This window comes from Narcine bancroftii, chromosome 8, assembly GCF_036971445.1.
Source record: "Narcine bancroftii isolate sNarBan1 chromosome 8, sNarBan1.hap1, whole genome shotgun sequence".
Lineage (NCBI taxonomy): Eukaryota > Metazoa > Chordata > Chondrichthyes > Torpediniformes > Narcinidae > Narcine > Narcine bancroftii.
This window is the reverse complement of record NC_091476.1, coordinates 107,277,561-107,301,106: the sequence shown is the minus strand read 5'-3', so window position 1 is coordinate 107,301,106 and position 23,546 is coordinate 107,277,561. Positions and strand designations below refer to the sequence as shown.

General features: G+C 42.3%; 1 protein-coding gene across 16 annotated transcripts in view; it reads right to left on the bottom strand.

Annotated features, from left to right (window-relative positions):
* The window catches only part of phldb1b (pleckstrin homology-like domain, family B, member 1b), a 293,495-nt gene that overhangs the window by 206,529 nt on the left and 63,420 nt on the right, over window positions 1–23,546 (bottom strand). For all 16 annotated transcript variants that reach the window (XR_011343351.1, XM_069894733.1, XM_069894724.1 and 13 more), the window contains exons 2-3: window positions 21,130–21,231; window positions 5,619–5,742 (exon numbers count right to left, since the gene is read on the bottom strand). Coding sequence is in view for 15 of the 16 variants with exons in the window: in XM_069894733.1 (XP_069750834.1) it covers window positions 5,619–5,742; window positions 21,130–21,231 (226 nt within the window). In the remaining variant the exon portion in view is untranslated. The remainder of the gene's footprint in view (window positions 1–5,618; window positions 5,743–21,129; window positions 21,232–23,546) is intronic.

The following is a 23,546-nucleotide window of genomic DNA, read 5'->3' as shown; positions in this document are numbered from 1 at the left end:
CTTTGGAGGTGGTGAAGAAGAGGTTCACCAGGTTGATTTTAGAAATGAGGGGCTTAGTTGACAAGGAATAATTGTGTAGCTTGGGACTATACTTACCGGAGTTTAGAACAGTGAGGGAGGGATTTTACAGGAACATAAAATTCTGAAAGGAATTGATAAGATAGAAGCAAGGACGTTGTTTCTACTGGCAGGTGAGACAAGAACTTGGGGATATAACCTCAAGATTCAAGAGAGTTGGTTTAAAACAGAGATGAAGAAGAACTGGTTCTGCCAGAGAGGGTTGAACCTCTGTCCAATAATCCAGTAGTGGCTGCTTTATTAAATGTATTTGACACAGGTAGATGGATTCTTAAATAATAGTGGAATTTGGAATTATGGGGAATAGGTGTGCAGGTGGAGCTGAGACCACGGCTATGATCTTATTGAATGGTTCAGCAGGCTCGAGAGTCCAGGGGGCCGACTCCTACTCCTGCTCCTTATGTTCTCATATTCCTTCTGTACTCGTATTCTCCTTTTCGATGCTTCTTAGACCTTTAGAATAGACTGGTCCTTACTGAGCTTCGGCTAAGTTTGTTCAATAGCATTCCCTTGAAACAAACTAGTATTTTTTTCTGTTGCTGTAAGTTACATTTGAATATAAATAGTTATTGGCAGTAAGTTTTAGTCATTCTGGCTCTCAGATACTCTGATGGTAACAGAGATCAAAAAGAAAATCTTAAGTGGACTCCACATGATCTTTAAGCCGCTGGTATTTCTGACATAAACTAATTGACTGCAAAATGTTGACATGAACTATTTTAGTACTCAGTTCCATTCAAGCTACAGTTCATTTTGCAGTTGCCTCCCCAACTCTGCCTGCTGTGCTGTTCCTGGTGTGCACGTGCCTCGGGACTGCTTTGTTACAGCTTCACACCATCACCTCCCCTTCTGACAGCAGCTGTGCGGAACCTTAACTATTGTCATCAAAAATCAAGAGTGAAAATTAAAACCAGTCATCAGAATACTTCCTCTCCCATATTTTACTGTTTTGACTTAGAACTCATTGGGAAGTTAAAGGGAATTTAAAGATTTATGCTTCTGAAAAGTTTATTGGACATCACCGGCTAAAGCAATACATCCCTTTACACTCTTCCCATGACACAAGACATTGACACGTGAATCACACAAATATACACCTAAGCACCACCAGGTGCTGCTACTGATACCCTACACAGTACATAGAGAAGCACACAGGTGGACAGATTGACATACAAAACACACACCTATATACTCAATCATGAAATATCACAGAAATTCAATAGATATTTGGACAGATTTATGGACAAGAAGGATCAAATGCAGATGAATGGGACTGGCTCAGAATGCCAACTTGATCGACATGGATGATTTGGGCCAAAGGTCCTGTTCTGCACTGCATGTGACTAACTAGACAGCTACAAAACAACGTAACACAAGACAAATGAACGCACAAATATAGAGGCAAAATTAGTGAAACACAAACATAGAAGCACAAATATAAACTATTCACATTGCAATGCCAATTATATAAGATTGGCACACATGCTCAGTTAAACACACACACACACACACACACACACACACACACACACACACACACACACACACACACACACACACACACACACACACACACACACACACACACACACACACACACACACACACACACACACAACACAGCCAAGGTCCTTCATAACACAGAGGGATCTAGAAAGGCAAGCAACAGTAGCACTGGTTATTGCCATCCTTGGGTCTGTAAGCAGATGTGCAGGCAGCTCTTTCAGAAAAAGTTACCTCTTTGGATGTAGAAAATGAGTAAGTAGAGGACCAAGGGTTGGGTGTCCCTCAACAAGGGGCAACACTGAAAGAGTGTGGTGGTACACTGCAGGGGGCAACCTCTGTACCTGCAGGAGAATATGGGAGACAACACCTGGCCGTCTGTCAATCAGCCAACCTGAATGGATCAAGCCCCACCCAGTCGGGTGTCAATCACCCTCCGGGATTATAAGCCTGAGCTCTGTGGATGCCTTTGTCAATTAAAGCCTGTTGTACAGTCTCTTCGGTTTTGTGTGTTTGCTTCTGTCTAACAGCGCACCACAAAGAGAGATTAGGTGAAGCAAGGGAAGACCAAACAGGATTGGGAGACAGATAGAATCAGAGGGTGGGGTTGGAAAGAGAGAGTGCTAGAAGGAAGAGGGAGAGAGAGATGATAGAAAGTGGAAAAGAGAATGAGTGAGAATATGAGTAGAAGGAAAGAAAGAGAGGAGAAAGAAAGAAAATAACCCACAGTGCTTCCGCTATACTTGAGTGGAGCAATTATCCTTGCAATGTAGGAAAAGTGGCAGCCAATTTGTGCTCAACGTGGTTCCACAAAGCCATGTGATAATCTGGTGTTGGGTGTTGGTTTAGAGATAATTATTTGCCACAAAGCCAGGAAACACTCCTTGTGTTCAAGGTGATGTGGTGGCTTCAGCATCACTTGGGAGGGCAGTCAAGGCCTTGTGTCAAAGACAGAAGTGTGGGCCCACTGAAGAACAGGGGAAGCAGGGTGACTGAAGGGTAGAGTCACCGAGAAAACAAGGAGACAAACTTGTTCAGCTGCTGTGGCCTTCCCGCCGAACTCAGCATGTTTCTTACCAACCTCCAGTAAAAACAAAATGCATAATTCCAAAGGAAAAAGTGGCCTCAGGGTCCAACCAACCAAGAAAACAAAGTGCTTGTGCCTAAAGCACAACATGAGAACATCTCAAGAAGGCACTTACCACAAATCTTTCTTTCCAAGAGAGGGAAAAAAAGAACCAGATCAAAATTTAGTTGTGATGCAGTCCTGAAAATGTTCGTAATTTCGTGTGAGCTTGATTGAAACAAGTGAGTCTCTGCTGAGCACATTCAGCGTCTTGATTGATCTACAGTGCAGAGTTCGGGCCTGAAAGCTGTGTGCAGGCAGCATGTTATCTGTTTCTGCACACTCTTAGGAAATATAATCAGATCCTTAATCCCCAGTTCCAGGACCAATCGGTTTCCTTTGGGGCAAAGGCATGCTTCAAGCAAGGACAATAGGATCCCCAGCAAGATGCCTGTAGTTCTTTCCAAAACTCAATTTAAAAAATGCTCATAGACATGTTTTCAAAATAGCTCAGAAGTATACTTTTGCTTTTGTTTCTCATACTGTTCTCAGCAAAGATCACAGCCAAATCTTTGCATCACCATTTATGGAGGTATAATTTCACTTTATTTGGATAGCTCCTGAAAGCGATAATATCTATCGGTTGCTTCATTTCATTTTATTTAAAGGAAATTCCTTATTTGCCATCGCCCTTTACACTAAACACGTGAATTTCCAAAGAATTTGCAAGATTGCTGCCAAATACCGGAAGCGTTTAAGAATTATAATGCAGTGATTATTAGTGAGATGAAAAAAATCGGAAAGAGGCAGCAGAATTTGCCAGGCTTAAACATTAGCATCTCATTATTGTTCTCTTTTGTCACCTACAGGATATGGGGGCTTTTGACACAGTAGGATTTGACAGATTTCATCACCGTAGGCAAAGTCTCAGGCTAGGTTTTGGCCATTTAAGAGTGAGAGATGAGGAGAAATTTATTCTCTCTCGGAGCTGGAATCCTCAGAATTCTCGAACTCTGAAGACTTCTGATGCTGCATTATTACACATCTTCAAAGGTGCAATAGACTGATTCTTCAATGAGGGTGGAATCATGGGTTTTAGGGAGGAAAAAAAGAGTTCAAAGATCAAAACTGCCAAGACCGTTGTGGAATGGCAGAACAGGCTCTGGGGATTCCATGGCCTTGTCTTGGTTCTATATTTTTTTGTACTTGTAAACCCATTTGAGAATCATTTTCTACATTTTGTGGAAGTAAGGGTCTGCCTGGTGTACACTGATCAATGTTAATTAATGCCGACATGTACCTTGTTGCTCTGTGAAAGAATACTGTGGAGGTTAAGAGAGGAGAGGGGCCGCATGACGTGTGTTGCCAATCACTCCTGGCTGAGCTAGGAGTTCCCCAACAGCCTTGAGTTCCCCAGATCAGGTGATTCACAAGCACAATGCCTGAGGAAAGGCGGAACCCAGTTATGTGATTGGTTCACATGCATGCATTTGTATGTTCAGGGAGCTCCTTGATCCCCTATGGTGGTGGGGGGTTTGATGGACCTCCCACCAAGCTTGTGTGTAATAAAGGAGTACCGTGAAACTAAATTGTCTGAGTTCTCCATCCATTATGGACCTGGATGAAGAGGGTCAGAAAATGACCATCTACAATTGCAATCCTCAATGTTACCAAGTACAGTTCTGGAATGCTGCCTGAGGAATGGAAGGGTCCTCAGCATTTTGTCAGCTATGGATCACTGTGATTGGGAAGTGAAACAAAATGTCACTGGCCTTTCCAGAGTATTCCCAAAGAGAAATGGACCTGCATTCATTCAGGCACACCCTCTTCATTGCTACAGGTGACCTATAGAATGACCCAAGTAAAACTGAGGCTCAAATTTTGATGTTGGTCTAAAGGAGAATGGAATGAAAAAGAAGGTTGTAGTGACAGCTTCCCAGAACATACACCCAAAATGGTAGAAGGGTTTGCAAGTGACAGTGGAGCAAAGGGAGATGTAGGAGTGTGAGTCACAAGAGCAAGGAGTATGATCAGGTATGTAGAACAAGAAGAAATGCAGTGTTAAGATGGAGTCACACTACAGGAAATAAAGCCCTTTCATACTACAGGATGTCCAAAAATACTTCATAGCCAAGGAAGTAATTTTGGAATTTGCACATTCTAGTCAGGCAGATAACCCTGCAGCCGACTTGAACACATACATACACATAGCAACATGGCAATTAACAAACACTCCGCTTTTCAGTGGTATAATTGAAGGATATATATTGGCCTGATTACTAGGGAGTCTCCAACAGCTGTGCTGCAGGATTGCTGCACTCACAAAGTCATAGAGTTATGCAGCATGGAAACAGGCCTTTCGGCCCAACCTCATCATGCCGACCAAGTTTAGAATTTTGTTTAGTTGTGCAAAGATTGTTTTTGCGTGTTATCCAGGCATCACAAAAATAAAATTGTCACTTTCCAGCACTCTTTGGGATTTAAAAATTCACAAAAAAACCGTTACGTAAAAATAAAGAAACAAGATTAATTAGAAGAATGGTCAAACTAGATTCCTAGGATTTTACATATCTGAGCTAGTCCCATTTGTCTGCATTTGGCCCCTGTAGCTCTAAACCATTCCTATCCATGCACAGGTCTAAATGTCATCTAAACTGTACCCACTGCTACCCCCAAAAGCTCATTCCCAATAACTACCTCAGGTCCCCTTTAAATCTTTTCCCTCTCAGCTTAAACCTATGCCCTCTAGTTTTAGACTCCATACAGGAGATATAAGCAGGAGGTGAGAAATGAGAACAGAAAAGAGAGGAGAAATAAATAATTCAGTAGACTAGTGAGATGCAGAACACAACAGTTACTGGAACTTGAAATTAAAAGTGTGCAGGGAAAAACCAAAGTTAATGTTCATGACTTTTTGGTCTATGCCCCTGTTGCCATAGGCATTATTGACCCATCTCCAGCAATCTCTCACCTTCTTCAAGAGGAAGCAATGTGATGGCGATGCTGAGACGACCACTCCCAAGGCTGACCAGGTGTGGCTTGTCTGTCTGTACCTTCAGCCCCTTCCCTGTGTCAATCAGGTCCAGAGGAGTATTCTGGCAGGAAGAGAAAAGGATCAATAAATGTTTGTCAATTAGCTTAGGATAATAGCAGCTGGAGTAAGTCCTCTATTTCTCTTGGCCTTTGCCTTGCCACACTATCACTGGATCTTTTCAACTTCTCTTCCCCACTTGATCCCAATATCTCTCAATTCCCATGACTCAATCAGTTTTCCTCTTGAATGTTCTCAGCAACAGAGCATCCTCACTCCTCTGATTCAGTGAATTCCAAAGATACTCAACCCTCAGAGTGAAGACATTTCACCCCATCCAAAATGCCATTTTTTGGCTCGCCTTGATAAAATGCTCTCTGCCTCATATTTCCCTTTTGGGGAAACAAGCTCTGAGCATCCCACCATAATTTGATATACTTCAACAAGAGCAACTCTGATTCCACAGAATAACACAAGAGCCTTGAATAAACAATAGACGCAAGATGTTTCAGAGAGTGATCTCGCATATGGATAACTTGTTTGTCTTGGCTCTGTCAGATGCATTTGCTAAACATTCTCATCTTGGTGCTCTCCACTACTACAGAGTTGGACAATAAACATTACAGCAGTTTTCTGGAGCTAAAATATGCACTGGAATGATCAAAAACATGAACAACACGACTTGCCAATTGTACATTCTCAAGTTCAAGTTTATTGTTACATTATATGTGGTAGAGTGAGGTGGGTCCTTCTGTGAGCAGTCATCTCTAACATGCATACAGGTGTACAAAGTAGAGCTGAAAGAGCCCAATTCTAGAGAATAGTTACAATGAAAAAGGTCCATTTGCACATAGCAAGGTCAGCGTGAGAGCACAGTTGTGGGGATCATTCAGGAGCCTCGTTTTCCTCAAGAGGCCATTATATCAGCTGAACTCCTCTTCCTTCATCAACCCCATTTTATTGTCCTGCCATTTGGAAAGAGCCTCACTTGCTTCCTCTCTCATTCATTTGTAATTGTTCTCTTCCCACTTTAACACTCTCAAGAGCCCCTCAAGAACACACCACAATGCTTCATTGCTCTCTTTGCCACTTCAAGCATGCTGCTCAATGCCAAGTGGAGCATTGTGCCAAATTGCTTTAAGCAAGAGCTGGATCTGTTTCTGTCGGGATTAAATTGAGGCTAACTGTGAAGAATTTCAAGTCAAGTCAAGTTTATTGTCATTTGATTGTACATGTACAATCTGAGGAAACAGCCTTCTCCAGTCCTCAGTGCAAAACATGCAGACACACAACCAGACATAACACACATACAGTCAATAATACATATGCAGGACAAGTATTATAGCTATAAAAATAAATAAATGGTGTTTTGTGCGAATGAGAGTCTCGGATATTTAGTGTGAACAGTTCCTTTGGTCGTTTAGCATTCTCACTGAACATGGGAAGAACCTGTTCCTCAGCCTGGTGGTGCTGGCTCTGATACTCCTGTATCTCTAACCTGATGGGAGGAACTAAAAGATGTTGTGTGCAGGGTGGAAGGGGTCCTCAATGATTTTGCACCCCCTCTTCAGATCATGATTAGATTCACTAGTTAAGTGAACTCCAAGGAACTTGGTGCTCTCCACTACTACAGAGTTGTTGATGTATAGAAGAGGGTAGTAATTCCTGGTCCTGAAGTCCATGATCATGTCTTTAAACTTGTCCACATTGAGACTCAGCTTGCACCATTTCACGAGATCTTCCACCTCTTCTCTGTAGTGTGACTCATCATTGTTGAGTCCTAGCGAGGACAGCTTCTCCATCTGCCTTTGGGAGGAATCATATTAAATGCCAAGTTAAAGTCAATGAACAGCAGCCTGGCATATGAGGTGTCATTCTTCAGTTGGTCAGGATGGAATGAAGGGACAAGGCTATAGCATTGTCAGTGGAATGGTTTCTTCTATGGGTAAATTGGAATGGGTCCAGCATCTCTGGGAGGTGTGCTTTGATGCATTCTATTTCCAGGCACTCAAAACATGAATTTCATGGATTTTCATCCACACACACCTCTCCCTTGAGAGCCCATGTTTTAGGTGGCATGGTCGGTCTAACATTGTGATCCACAGGGCATCTCTACCACAGGAAAGCAGGCAAGGGTGAAGAAAAGATTCAAGAGAATGTTACCAAGACAAGTGGGCTTGAATTAAGAGAGGCTAGACAGGGTGGGACTATTCTCCTTAGCGGACAAGTTTCTCTTGTGTCTTGGTGTGAGCTTGCAGGCGCCTCAGATTGAAGAGACGAACTACTCTTTGCAGATGATGCCGCTTTAGTTGCCCATTCAGAGCCAGCTCTTCAGCGCTTGACGTCCTGCTTTGCGGAAACTGCCAAAATGTTTGGCCTGGAAGTCAGCCTGAAGAAAACTGAGGTCCTCCATCAGCCAGCTCCCCACCATGACTACCAGCCCCCCCACATCTCCATCGGGCACACAAAACTCAAAACGGTCAACCAGTTTACCTATCTCGGCTGCACCATTTCATCAGATGCAAGGATCGACAATGAGATAGACAACAGACTCGCCAAGGCAAATAGCGCCTTTGGAAGACTACACAAAAGAGTCTGGAAAAACAACCAACTGAAAAACCTCACAAAGATAAGCGTATACAGAGCCGTTGTCATACCCACACTCCTGTTCGGCTCCGAATCATGGGTCCTCTACCGGCACCACCTACGGCTCCTAGAACGCTTCCACCAGCGTTGTCTCCGCTCCATCCTCAACATCCATTGGAGCGCTCACACCCCTAACGTCGAGGTACTCGAGATGGCAGAGGTCGACAGCATCGAGTCCACGCTGCTGAAGATCCAGCTGCGCTGGATGGGTCACGTCTCCAGAATGGAGGACCATCGCCTTCCCAAGATCGTATTATATGGCGAGCTCTCCACTGGCCACCGTGACAGAGGTGCACCAAAGAAAAGGTACAAGGACTGCCTAAAGAAATCTCTTGGTGCCTGCCACATTGACCACCGCCAGTGGGCTGATAACGCCTCAAACCGTGCATCTTGGCGCCTCACAGTTTGGCGGGCAGCAGCCTCCTTTGAAGAAGACCGCAGAGCCCACCTCACTGACAAAAGGCAAAGGAGGAAAAACCCAACACCCAACCCCAACCAACCAATTTTCCCTTGCAACCGCTGCAATCGTGTCTGCCTGTCCCGCATCGGACTGGTCAGCCACAAACGAGCCTGCAGCTGACGTGGACTTTTTACCCCCTCCATAAATCTTCGTCCGCGAAGCCAAGCCAAAGAAGAAAAGAAGAAGATTCTCCTTAGCATATAGGAGGCTGAAGGAAAACCTTATAGAGGTTTATAGAATCAGGAGGAGCTTGGATAAGGTAAATAGTCAGCCTTTTTTACCAGGGTAGAGGAGGCTAAAACTAGAGGGAATAGATTTAAAGTGAGAGGCAAAAGGTTTAAAGGGGACACGAGGGACACTTTTTTCACTCAGAGGGATGTAAGTAAGACAAAAGAGCTGCCAGATGCAGTGTTAGCAATGGGCATAATTGGAAGGTTTAGGCAACATTGAGAATGGCACAAGATTAGGAGAAGTTTAGCAAGATATGGCCAGCATGGCCAAGTTGGGCCAAAGGGTCTCTTTCCATGCTGTAAAACTCCAGGACTCTGTGAATGGTTGATTCATCATTGTATGTAAATTATCTCCTTCATATAGGTTCTCCTCTTCCACTTTTGAAATGTCCTCTGCTTCTTTCCCCAACTCCTTGGCTACACTTTCTCAGAAACCCTCATTGGTACTTCAGCAGCCTCCCTGTCACACCACCAAGCATTTCAATTCCCCTGACATTGTTCCATTCTGAAAAATCTCTATTTTCTAATTGCCCTGTCTCTATTGACAGATTTATTCCTTCTTCCCTTCTCCATCTTGCTGAGAATTTCAATGGCTTCACGGACTGGTTCCTGTTTCGCCTGGCCTAACTTTGTATCTTTTTTTAAATTTACAAAATAATAGAAGCTGATTCCGGCCATTGAAACCTGTGCCACCCAATGACACAATAACCTTGTACATTCTGGGTCAATCCATTCCTTGGACACCTTTGCCCACCCACAGTGGTGCCATTGCCACTAGATTGGTGGGTGTAGTGGTTAGCACAATATTTTACTGCGCCAGCAATCGGGACCAGGGTTCGAATCCTGCGCTATCTGTAAGGAGTTTGTACGTTCTCCCCCTGTCTGCATGGGTTTCCTCCAGTTCCTCTGATTTCCTCCCACCCTTCAAAATGTATGGGGGTTGCAGGTTAATTGGGTGTAACTGGGTGGCTCAGACTCATGGGCCAGAAGGCCCTGTTACCAATTGTGCTGTAAATCTAAATTTAAAATTTATGTCCATGTCCACAAACAATGGAGCTCACTCTCAGTACAGCACTGGAACTGTCAGCCTGGGTTCTGTGTCTGTCACAGGCGAAAATACTACCCACTGAGCTACAGCTGCCACCTGTAGCAGAAATCTTCTCCAAGAGGGTCTGTTCCTGGTGAACAAGCAACCGGATAACATCTGAAATTATCCGTTGCCATGGCAGCTGCAAATCCTTTGAATTCTAATTCACCCATGGGACATGCTTACAGAGAAATGTCACTACAACATTGTTACAATTAATCAACCAGCACCATATCACCACGTCCTGGTTCAGGGATCCTGGATTCCATGAGGTCACCTTCTAAATCATTTCCATTATGTTCATTATATTTCATCAATCACTAGAATTGCATGGTGTCAGAACTGAGAATCCCCAGTCTAATGTGTCTGGCGGATGAACAAGAGAACATCTCATTTTTTTTGTTTTGTACCTTGATATTAGACACTCTTCTCCTCACATCGACTTGAACATGCATATGCATGCATGTTTGAAAATGAGCATTGGAAAGATACCATCAATGTTATCTCTACAAACTTACTGAAAAAAATAATCCATCAATGGTGTCTTCTCTGAGTCCAATAGAGCAGCAAGTGCAACACTACTATAGAGCTAGCGACCCGGGTTCGAATCCATCACTGACTGTAAGGAGTCTGCACGTTCTTCCCACGACTGCATGGGTTTCCTTTGGATGCTCCAGTTTCCTCCCACCCTTCAAAACGTACAGGGGGTAAGTTAATTGGGGTATTTGGGTGGCTCAGGCTTGTGGGCCAGAAGTTACATGAGGCTGTGTTGACACCAGGTTCCCAAAACATACAAACATAATGAGCTGTCACAGGAAGAAATGACCAGAACAGAGAAAAGGATTCAGTTATGTCCTCAAGCTTCATTGAAAATATACAACATCCCAACTGACTTCTGGTCCCTAGCTGATCAACATAAAGAAGGAACATTTGGGATGGTAATGAGAACCTCAAGTCCATGTAACAGGAGTACTGCATCAGCTGTGGAATAAGTGCATCATCTTTCAAACTACCCACCTACCTGTCCCATTATTTAACTCCTGCCCCATCTGTGAAAAAGCCCATGTTTCCCATCTAAGAACTCACAAAAACAGAGTGGAAGCAATTTACCCATCATCCCAAGGAACTGCTTGAGAAAATAAGATGTGTGTATGTGAAAGTATTTCTCCTCTAAAATGGTCCTTAGGTTTATTGTTCTTGGATTACCTCAATGGTGATAACACTGCTTTGGGATATCTTCAGGTTATGAAAGGCTTTATATAAATGCACGTAATTTCATTCTTAAAGTATAACAAGTTATCTAGTGCTGTAAAGGATATCTCAAGGATTTTATACCAATGTTCTAATGCAGGCGTCTGCATGGAGGACGAGGCAATAAACAACAGTCTGATTATGATTACAGTTGTAATCATTTTGACCAGTGGATGAATATTGGCCAGCATATAGGGATGCTTCAAATTTGCATTGCTTCAAATCATGCGTTGGAATCCTTTATGGACAATGAAAGTTTGTGGACACAGGTGAGGACCTTACATGAAAGTCAACATCCACAAACAAAGGCTCAGAAATGCTGCATTGCTTCAATTGAAAAGGAGAAAATGTTGCACTGTCTGTAGCCAACAAGGTAAAGGCTGATCAGAGAAAGGCTTCCGTTCCATAATATCCTCAAAGCAGAGAAGGCAAAGCAGAGCTGCACAAATAAGATTAATGTTATCGAATTACATTCAAAACAATTTAAAAGCAAACAGACTAAAGTGATTAAGAGAAAGGCTGTATAGTACTTCCAAAAGTCAGACAAAAGAGCTCACAGTATCAGCAAAGCATATGTGGAATGCTTTGATAACTATTTAATCAAAGCACCAATATAATTTCTGTATTTTTAGTGAGAGTGGTCAGAAGTCTCTCTAACACAATTGGTAACATTTTATTCTCCAATTCAGATGATTGAGGGTTCAATCCAGAATTCTGATCAGTAATCCAGGTTGAAGCTCTTTAGCGGTTAGTGACTTTACAGCACCAGCGATCGGGACTGGGGTTCGAATCCCATGCTGTCTGTAAGGAGTTTGTATGTTCTCCCCGTGACTGCGTGGGTTTTCCCCAGGGGCTCCACTTTCCTCCCACTGTTTGAAACATACTGGGGGTGTAGGTTAATAGGGTGTAAATTGGGCGACATGGACTCATGGGCCAAAATGGCCTGTTACCGTGCTGCGTGTCTAAATTTAAATTTTAAGAGAAAAAATTTGCAAATGAACATCAATGCCAGCACATATAAGGTGAGATCAGATAAGATGATCAAAGGCTTGATCAAAGATGGATTTTCAAAATTTAGGATTCTTGTATTGCAAGATTATAAGAGCATGTGAAAGATGGAGAAAAAGGTTCAAAGGTCCAGGGAGAGAATTCCAGAGTTTAAGGTCTTGGCTGAAGACATGACCTGCTGCTGGTGAAGCAATTATATTTAAGGTGATGGAAAAGTCTTTATGAAAGGTCTCCAGAAAGAGTCATACAATACAGAGCAGGTCCTTCAGTGTAACTCGTCCCTGCCGACTAGGTTGGCATTCTGGGCTGGGCTCATTCACCAGCATTTAGAATATATTCTTCCAAACCTTTCCTGTCCATATAGCTGTCCAAATGTTTCAGTTGAAATCTCCGCTGAAGAAAAAATGGAGACAGAAAGGGGTGTGATGCATGGAGGGGTTTGAAACTTTTTGATTTGGAATATAGATTGTAGAAAATCAATCTAGGAGTAAACGCATAGATAGGTGAATGGAATTTGGTAAGGAAGGGACATAGGCACTGGAATCTTGGATGATCACAAGCATAAGGTGAGCGGTAGGGTCATTTCTAAGTGCTAATTCCTGGAATGAAAGCATTGTTCTACCAGGGGAAATGAGACAGTTTGAGTTTATATTCCATGGAGTTTAGAAGAATAAGGGATGACTTCATTCAAACATATAAGATCCTAAAGGGGCTCAAGAGGGGAGATGTTGAGATGGTTCCACTAGTTGGAGAGTCACAAACAAGGGGACAGAGCTGCAAAATAAGGGTTCAATTGTTTAAAACTGGGGTGTGCATTTTTTTTTTCTCTTAGAGTGTAGCAAGAATTCTTTGACCCTAAAGATGGTAGACACTAGATCAGTGGAAACATTTATAGATGGAGATAGAAAAATATTTGAAAGATCAAAGTATTATGGGGAAATAATGCAGAAGAAGAGTATTTAATAAAGGGTGGGTTTGAGGGGCCAAGTGGTCTACTCTTGCTCCAAACTTCTTGGGTTCTAGGTGCAAAGCTCGCCTCAGTGCAGCACCCACATTGTAAACAGATTGGGTCCTGAAAATGGTTGGAAAATGGAACGCGGCAGGGGCCAATTTGGATCCTTTTAATCTTCCAGTAGTATTTTCCAATTGGAGAAAATTTCTATTCATTCAGTCCTGGATATTGTCCAGAGGTCTAAGAAACAACTGCTTTACCAGAGAAAAAACTGGGGTTAAAAAGAAAATGCCCTGGTTCACTGACATTAATGCAATGACCAAGAAAGGGCACCAGCTTCTCCATTTCCTCAGATGCCTGAGGAGATTTGGCATGCATTCACATCCTTAATAACTTATACAGGTGTACCATTGAAAGCACCCTATCAGGTTGCATCACAGCGTGGTACAGGAACTGATCCACCAGGACCACAAGAAAGTGCAGAGTTGTGAACATAGCTCAGTCTGTCACACAAATTCCCTCCCCTCCATTGATTTCATCTATAACTCTCACTGCCTTGGAAAATCTCCGAACATTTAAAGGACTCATCCCACCCTGGGCATACTCTCTTCACAACCTGAACTGGAACTTGGAATTATGATATTACGTCTCTTAATTAATTGCTCGATGTACCTGGGTTTCGTTGTTTTACACATGATAGAGAAGGAGGTAAAAGGTGGAGGCATGTCATTGCTAATCAGGGAGAGTGTCACGGCTGCTCTCAGAGAGGACATAATGGTCAGCTTAGCTACAAGGTAGAATGGGTAGAGATCTTAAATAAGGAAGGATGCAATCACTCTGCAAGGGGTATACCATAGTCCTTCCAATTATCACTGGGAGGTGGAGGAACAGATATGTAGACAGATTATGGAAAGTTTCAAAAATGACAGGGGTTGTTGTGGCGCAATACTGTAATTTCCGCAATGTTGACTGAGATGTTAGCATGAGAGGGTAAAATGGGGCAGAATTTGTTAAGTGCGCCAGGAGAGTTTATTGTAGCAGCATGCAGATAGCCCATCCAGGAAGGGAGTCACACTAGATCGTATTGGCAAATGAGCCTGGCCAAGTGATCGTAGTTTCAGTGGGTAAATATTTTGGGAATAATGATCACTATTTCCCAAAGTTTCAAGATAGTTATGGACAGGCACAAGCTTCTTGGGGCTTGCAGAAAAGTACTAGATTGGGGGAGGGCAAATTATGACAGAATTGGACAGGAGCTGTGGGAGTAAACTCGCAGTTATTGGGCAAGGCCACACTTGACATGTGGGAGTTGTTTAAGTATCAACGAATTAGAGCCCAGGAGCAGCATGTTGCAGTGCAAAGAAAGGATAAGGAGGGCATGGAAAGAGAACCCTTGGGTGTAGAGAGATGTCGTGAACTGACTCCAGAAGGATAAGGAGGCATTTGTAATGTCAAGGAAGCTACAATCAGACAGACCCTGGAAGAATAAAAGATTGCAAGATGGAGCTCAAACAGAGCATTAGGAAGGCCAAAAGGAGCCACGAGATATCCTTGGTGAAGAGGATTAAAGGGAATCCCAAGATACAGAATTTTATATTGACATTGAAAACAAGAAGATGATGAGAGAGAGAGAAGATAGGTCCACTCAAGGACAAAGGTGGGAATTTATGCTTGGAGACTGAGGATGTAGGTGAGGATCTAAATGATTATTTTGCATCAGTGTTTACCAAGAAGAAGGACATGGTCAGTGAGAGAGGGCATAAAGTGAAGAATACTCATTGTTTTGGACATTTTGAGATCAGAAAAAAGCTGCATCTTTTGAGAAACATTAAGATGGACAAGCCCCCTGGACCTGATGGAATATATTTCCAGTTATTGAAAGAGGCAAGTAAAGATATTGCTGGGGCATTGCATCCTCACTAATAACAGAAGAGGTTACAGCGGATTGGAAAGTAGTTCATGTTGTACCTTTGTTCAAGAAGGAAAAAAGGATAATACAGGGAAATATAGGCCAGTAAGACTTACAAGGTTGGTATAAAAACTACTGGAAATGATCCTTAGCAATAGGCTTATGCACATTTAGAAAGTCATGATCAGTTTAAGGACAGTCAACATAGCTTTGTGAGGGGAAGGTCATGTCTTACCACTTTGATTGAGTTTTTTGAGAAGGCAACAAAATGGATGAGGGTAAGTGATGTCTACATTGACTTTAGTAAGATGTCAGAAGGTGCGGATGCATTAGGATCCTTGGTGAGTTGATTGTTTGGATGAAAAATGGGCTTGCCCATACATAACAAAGGAAAGTGGTGGAGAGGTGTTATTCAGGTTGAAGCCCTGTAACCAGTGGTGTTCCACAGGGATTGGTACTGAGATCCCTGTTGCTTGTGGAGGCTGATCAAGGTGCCAATGCATGACACACACACCGTTCTTGCACACACACACACACACACACACACACACACACACACACACACACAGAAGAAATAAATGACATTCAGTGATTTTGGGGAACTCTCTTTTGCTTCTCTTTTTCTGGCTGCAAGGGGAGCTGGGCAATTTTTTCTGAGAGTGAATCTTTGTCTTACTGTAGACAAAAGGAAATTTCATTTAATATCACATTTTCTGTTTTATTACATTACAATAAAACAATTTTGAATATTGAATAAATTACTGAGATGAAAAAGTAGGTGGGTGGGTTAGTAAGTTTGCAAATGATGCAAGGATCGATGGAAGGAGGTATCAATGAATAGAACAGAATCTTGATCAGTTACAGATAAGGGCAGAGATGTTATGGATGGGATGGGAGGTGAGGTCGTGGATGCAATATCTATTACTAAAGATGTTGTACTCAGAAAATCTGAGGGTCTAAAGATAGTTAAATCCCCTGGTCCTGATGGATTGCATCCCAGGTTACTAAAAGAAATGGCAGAAGTTACTGTCAAGGCTTTGGTGATAATTAACCAAAATTCTTGGACTCTGGGCAGATCTTGATGGATTGGAAGACACCGAGTATCACGTCATTATTCAAAAAATGTAGGCAAAAGGCAGGGAACTATAGGCCAGTTAGTTTAACATCTGTATTTTGGAAAATGCTTGAAGTCATTATTAAAGAAGAAATAGGAGGCATCTTGAGCAAAATGGATCCATCAGGTAGATGCAGCATGGATTCAGCAACGGAAGGTCCTGTTTGACTAATTTACTGGGGTTCTTTGAGGATATAATGAGCGTGGTAGATAAAGGGGAGTAGATGGATACTGTTTACTTGGATTTTCAGAAGGCTTTTGAGAAAATGCTGTATAAAAGACATACAGAAATTATGGGTGCAAGGAATTTGGGGTTATATATTAGCATGAATTATTAGCATATATTAGCATGGTTAACCAATAGAAAGCAGAGAGATGGGGTGCAGGGGTGTTTTCTAGTTGATAATTGGTGGTGAGTGGGGTGCTGCAGGGGTTGGTGCTGGGCTTGCAACTGTTCACAATATACATAAGCGATCTGGAAGAGCGGACATATGTGCTGATTGCACTAAATTGAGTGGAAAGACAAATTATGCAGCAAATACGGAGAGTCTGTAGAGAAATATAGATAGGTTAAATGAATGGGCAAGGCTCTGGCAGATGAAGTACAATGTTGGTAAACGTGAAGAATAGAAAATCAAAATATTATTTAAATGGAAAGCGATTGCAGCATGCTGCCGAGCAGAAGGACTTGGGAGTGTTTTTGCATGAATCATAAAAGGGTGGTTTGCAGGTGCAGCAGACTATCAAGAAGGCAAATGGAACCTTTCAGTGCAAGAGGGATTGAATTGAAAAGCAGTGCTGCCACTGTACAAAGTAAAGTTTCTATAAGGGGATCTTATTGAAACACATAAAATTATGAAAGGCAAAGTAAAAATAGAGGTCGGTAAGTTATTTCCATTGGTAGGGGAGACCAGAACTAAGGGAATTTAGGACAGAGATGAGGAGGAATTGCTTTTCCCAGAGGGTGGTGAATCTGAAAGGTTTTGGTGGACGAAGATACAATAATAGTATAGAAGAGGCTTCTAGGTAGACATATGAATATGATGGGGATGGAGTGATATCTCTGAAGTGGAAGCAGCAGAATGTTAGTCTGATTGGAGCATCATGTTTGGAACCATACATGGGCTGAAGGGCCTGTTCCTGTGTTTTACTATTCAAATTTCTGTGTTCTGTCATCAGGACAGGTAATATTTTAATGTATCGGAACTAGGATATGAGAGGGTGCTGGAGACTTTCTGATTGTGTCAGAGGTATATATTGCTGATGGTTTGGACTGGTCTGTGTAGCTGTGGAGGCTGTGGGAACACTGGAGGTGAAGCCATGGACATTCAATGACTTGAAGGGGACTCTTTTGCTTTTCTTTCTCTGGCTTTAATGGGCACTGGGTAATTTTTGCTGATAGCGAATCTTTGTCTGCCTTACAAGGAAGTCTTGTGTATTATCACATTTTTTGTTTTATTACATGACATTTGAATCTTGAAAATAAAATATAACGTCCACAGTGATCAGATGCACTGACTGTATCAGTCTGTTTGAATATGGTAGTTATCAAGGAGCAGTTTGTGTCTTGTTTGAAGTTTTAAACTGTACTGTGAATAAAGTTGCATTTAAAAAGCTCCTTTCACAAAATTAGACTGCCATGTTGCTTCTTACCATCCTTTGAAATATACTAGCTGTTAAAATGTAGGAAGCATTACAGCAGACAAAATTTGAAGCACATTGTGTATTTTACATGACAATAAAAGGAGCCTTGAACATTGCTGAAGTATTCATACTAGAAGCTTTCCATTGCTACACGCCTTGGAAGCAGAATTAATGAAAATGACCGGATTTTAAATTCCAAACTATGCTGCAGAATGAATAAATTGACACATGAAGCACATTCCGGCAGCGCTGGGAACTTTGCCAAAGGTTCAGACTGGTGCTTATAATTTGGACTAGCTTTCCTTCTGTTTTCAACTAGATCAAATAACAAACTGACAGACACCAAAGAATAGTCTGGCAAAGTGTTGTCTGTCTACCAGGAGAAGTGACAGAAGACAAGTGCCACAGGTGATTTTACTCATTGTATTAAATAGGACCAATCTCTGCTGGGAAATATTACTGAAAAATTCTACTGGCCAACTCACCAATACATACTTGCGCAAATGGACTCCTCTTGACTTTTGGTCAGCATACATGGCACTGAAGCCACCTCTGTAAACATTCAGTATAAAAACTATCTGGAAGCAGTTTTGCACTCTGAATCATGAAGTCATGCTGTCTTGGAATTCAGTCACCAAGTTTTGAATGTAAGCCATAATGGGCAATGGAACCACTAGTTAAAAGCTGTATGTAGACAGTATCAGATAAGATCTCCAATATGTGACTAATTTTTATCATCTGAAATGTAGTGAAAGAGCACACCTTCACAATTCCTCCCATACTGTTTTGCAGCTATTCAAAGAGATTGGAACCCCATGGTCAGAAGTCAAACAATTTAGACCTGCAACTTTCCATAAATAACAAGCTGTCAAACCATATAATCTATTTAATTGAGATCAGTTTAATATTATTTTGGCCTCGACAATGGGAAGAACTTTAGAATTATTTCCATTGATCTGAAAGGGGAGACATCTATTCTGAAAGATGGCACCTGTGACACACAGTTCTCCTTTAAAACTACTCTGCAAAGTTGACCTTGAGAAGAGGAGTTGATCTCTAAAGTAAGATTTGAACCAACAATTTGAGTATCAAAGCAACAAATGTTAACCACAGACCCAGAACCTGAGAAATGGCTCGCTCTTAACAATGCTGTATTATATTCACATACTTTGCAAACCATTTATTCTGCCAATCCACCATCTGCAATGGCTTGGAATACTTCTTCTTCTTCTTGGCCTCTGTCAGTCGTGATCGACCATGGGCATTGCACCTCTGGTAGTCACTGGTTTGTTGAGCAGCATTTACTATTGAGGCCAATCCAGGAGCAGCAGGCTCTGCCACAGTTGCTGCATGTGTAGGGTATCAGTGAATTATTGTCCGCTGTGCTCTTCGCTTAGCACTCTGCTCCTCAAAGTGACTCAAGATCACTCTCTCACCTTGCTCTAGGTGTTGATGAAGAGTACCTCATCATTTGTTGCAGTCATCTAATATATCCTCCCAGTGGTCTGTGTTGATTTTTAAGGCTTTCAGGTCACGCTTGCAGAGGTCCTTGAAGTGAAGCTGGGATCTACCAATGTTCCTCTTGTTCTCCGTAGAGGATTTTTTTGGCAGTCTATGTTGTCTTAAAAACGTGAACATTGTGGGAAGTCCAGCGCAGGAGAGGAACTCAGAATTTGGGACGTTGTCTCACCAGATGATGCCGATGATGCGGAAAAGGCAGTGCAGGTTAAAACTGTTGAGTTTCCTTTCCATCTTGGAGTAGGTGGCCCAGGTCTCATGACCACACAGGAGGGTGCTGATAATGCATGCATTGTACACAGCAGTCTTGAACTTGTGATGAGTTCCACGAGGAGAGTCAAGCAAGGATCGATGCTGGTCTGCTGATATGCCTATTGATTTCAGCATCGAGAGAGAGAGAGTGTGGCTAATGGTTGACTCCAAGTATGTGAACTCACGGACCACTTCTAGATCATAGTAGCCCATGGTAATGACTGGTATCTTCAGTAGGTTCTGGGCAAGGACATTTGTTTTCTTTAGGCTGATGGTGAGTCCGAAATCCTTGCATACTTTAGAGAAGTGGTCCATAAGAGTCTGTAGTTGCTGCTTGGTGTGAGAGGCTATACCACGGGATGGGGAGGGGCAACCTTTTACCATGCACGGGCCAGTCATTGAATGGCGGGCTACATTGATTTTTCAGCTGCAGTGGGGGGGGGGGGGGGGTGATGGTGGTGTCAGAGTTGGGGGGGTGACGGCTGCATTGGAGCTGGGGGGGTGACAGCTGCATCAGAGAGGGGGGAGGGGGAAAGTGGTGGCACTGTACTGGTACATTTAGATTGCAGGCTGGATATCCAATCCACAGCCTTTGTGCCTGTGGGCCAGATAAATATGGATTGTGGGCTGGATTCAGCCTGAGGGCTGTAGGTTTCCCACCCCTGTCGTAGCAGCATCATCGACAAAGAGCATATCGTGTAGTAAGATCTTTTGCATCTTTATACTTGCTCTCAGGCACACAGGATTGAACAGCCACCCATCAGACCTGGTGTGCATGTAGATGCCTTCTGTCAATGAACTAAGCACGTGCTTCATAAGCAGAAAGAAGTTGCCAAATAATGTTGGGGCCAACTCACATCCTTATTTGACTGCACTACAAATAGCAAAGGGTTCTGATGAGCTGCATCGTACTGAACAGTAGTCCTCTTGTCGTCATGGAATGACTTGATGATACTATAGAGTTTCAGGAGACGGCCAATCTTGATGAGAATCTGAAAGAGCCCAACCCTGTTGACAAGGTTGATTGCTTTGGTCAAGTGGATGAAAGCGGCATAGAAGGGTTTCTGTTGTTCCCTGCACTTCTTCTGGAGTTGACAGAGTGAGAAAATCACATTGACAGTTGACCTCCCTGTGCAAAAACCACATAGAGACTCAGAGTGGACCCATTCTGCCAAAGTTTATAGATATGCCAGAGTTACATGATCAAAGACTTTGCAAACAATATTCAGGAGGGAGATGCCCCTGTAGTAGCTGCAGTCGCTCCACCATCTGCAATGGCTTGGAATACTTACACATACTAAAATAGACCAATAAATAAAAGGTGATGATAACATATTCCAGATGGAATTGTTCAAACTCTTTCGATCCAAAATGTTTTACCTGAATGGTTTTCTGCACCTTTTTCATCTGGTCCAGAGTGTTTCTATTTTGCTTGTGCATGATGATGTCATTCACTGTCACGCCTTTACACTCCTGGATATCCTGAGATTAGAAGAAAAAGAAAAACATTTATTTTTTATTTTTGCATTAGTTATTTAGTAGAATCTTACGTAGAAGACAGTTTAGCCCATCGTGTCAGTTCTTTGAAAGAATAGTCCAATCATTCCCCTGAACTTTCCGTAATTTGTCACATAACATAATAACATAACATAACATAACAATTTACAGCATGGAAACAGGCCATTAGGCCCTTCTAGTCCGCACCGAACCAAACACCCCTCTCTAGTCCCACCTCCCTGCACAATGCCCATAACCCTCCATCTTCTTCTCATCCATATACCTGTCCAACCTTTTCTTAAATAATACAATTGACTCCGCCGCCACTATTTCTCCCGGAAGCTCATTCCACACGGCTACCACTCTCTGAGTAAAGAAGTTCCCCCTCATGTTACCTCTAAACCTCTGCCCCTTAATTCTTAACTCATGTCCTCTTGTTTTAATCTTTCCTCCTCTTAACGGAAATAGTCTATCCACATCCACTCTGTCTATCCCTTTCATAATCTTAAATACTTCTATCAAATCCCCTCTCAACCTTCTACGCTCCAAAGAATAAAGACCTAATCTGTCCAATCTCTCCCTATACTCTAGATGCTTAAACCCAGGTAACATTCTGGTCAACCTTCTCTGCACTCTCTCCACTCTGTTTATATCCTTCCTATAATTAGGCGACCAGAACTGCACACAGAACTCCAAATTAGGCCGCACCAACGTCTTATACAGTCTCAACATCACCTCCCAACTCCTATATTCCATGCAATGATTGATAAAGGCCAGCATACTAAAAGCCTTCTTCACCACCCTATTCACGTGAGTTTCTACCTTCAGGGAACGATGTACCGTTACTCCTAAATCTTTCTGCTCTTCTGTATTCATCAATGCTCTCCCATTTACCACGTATGTCCTGTTCTGATTCTTCTTACCAAAATGAAGCACCTCACACTTATCAGCATTAAATTCCATCTGCCATTTTTCAGCCCACTTTTCTAAGCAGCCCAAATCCCTCTGCAATCCTTGAAAACCTTCTTCATTATCCACTATTCCACCTATCTTAGTATCGTCTGCATATTTACTAATCCAATTTACCACCCCATCATCTAGATCATTAATGTAGATAACGAACAACAATGGGCCCAATACAGATCCTTGATGCACACCACTGGTCACCGGCCTCCAACCTGACAGACAATTATCCACTACCACTCTCTGGCCTCTCCCTTTCAGCCAATGTTCAACATTTGAAGGTATTTATTCAATTCCCTCAAAGTTGTGACTGGATTTACTTCTGCTGCCCTTTCCAATTGAACAATGGATTCTACTGAATTGTAGAAAATTCATGTCATGACAAAACATATTCAGAGCATCAGGACTGGGCCAGTCACCAAAGTGCTTCATCTCACCTTCATCCACTTGGCCTATCACTCTGCAGGCCACAGCTCTTCAAATACACATGAGAACGTGGTGAGAGTTTCTGCCTTTCAGGCACTATTTCTTGTGAAAGATAATGTTTTCCTCTCTTTTCTAATCCTTTGAACATCTAACTTATATCGCTATCCTCTTGTTTTCAACACGTCAACAATGGGAAGTATGTTCTTCCTATTTATTTTATGTGGTTCCCTCATGGTTTTAATCATCTCAATTACATTTCAACTTATGCTCCTCTGTTCCAAATAAAACATCCCTAGTTCATGCAATCTTTCCCCATAGTTACCATTTTCCAACCCCAGCAATATTTTCATAAATCTTCCCTGAAGCTTTTCTGATACAATCACATCTGGCAGTGACCAGCACGTGTGCAGTACTCAAGCTAGAGTTAGTGTCCCATTGGGAGATTATTGAGAAGTGTCGGGGAATAAAGGGACCATGCAGTATACAACCACAAATCCTTAAAAGGAATGGGACAAGTAAATGTAATTGTTAAAAGTGCATATATAGTAAAATCCCTGTTAAGTGAAATTCAAGCAACCGGCAAAACAAATGTAGGTTAAAAAAATATGGAAGTTTAAAATTATTACACCTTGCAGTTAGTTTGCCAATAACGCAACGTGCAAACTCAAACAACAGGAAAACTCACTTCTTCAGCATCTACCAATCCCCTGAGGTGCTGGATACCAGGGGTTTTATTGTATTTTTCTTTTCTAACTGAAACACAGAATGTAAGAGCAGGGAGGTACTGTTTAAATGCATCCAACTCTAGTTAGGCTACTCTACCGTGCATACACAAGGGAAGGGTAGAAGACTTCCAGAAGTAACGATTAGGCTGGGTGAATAGCTAATTGATCTGATTTTGTTAATCAAAG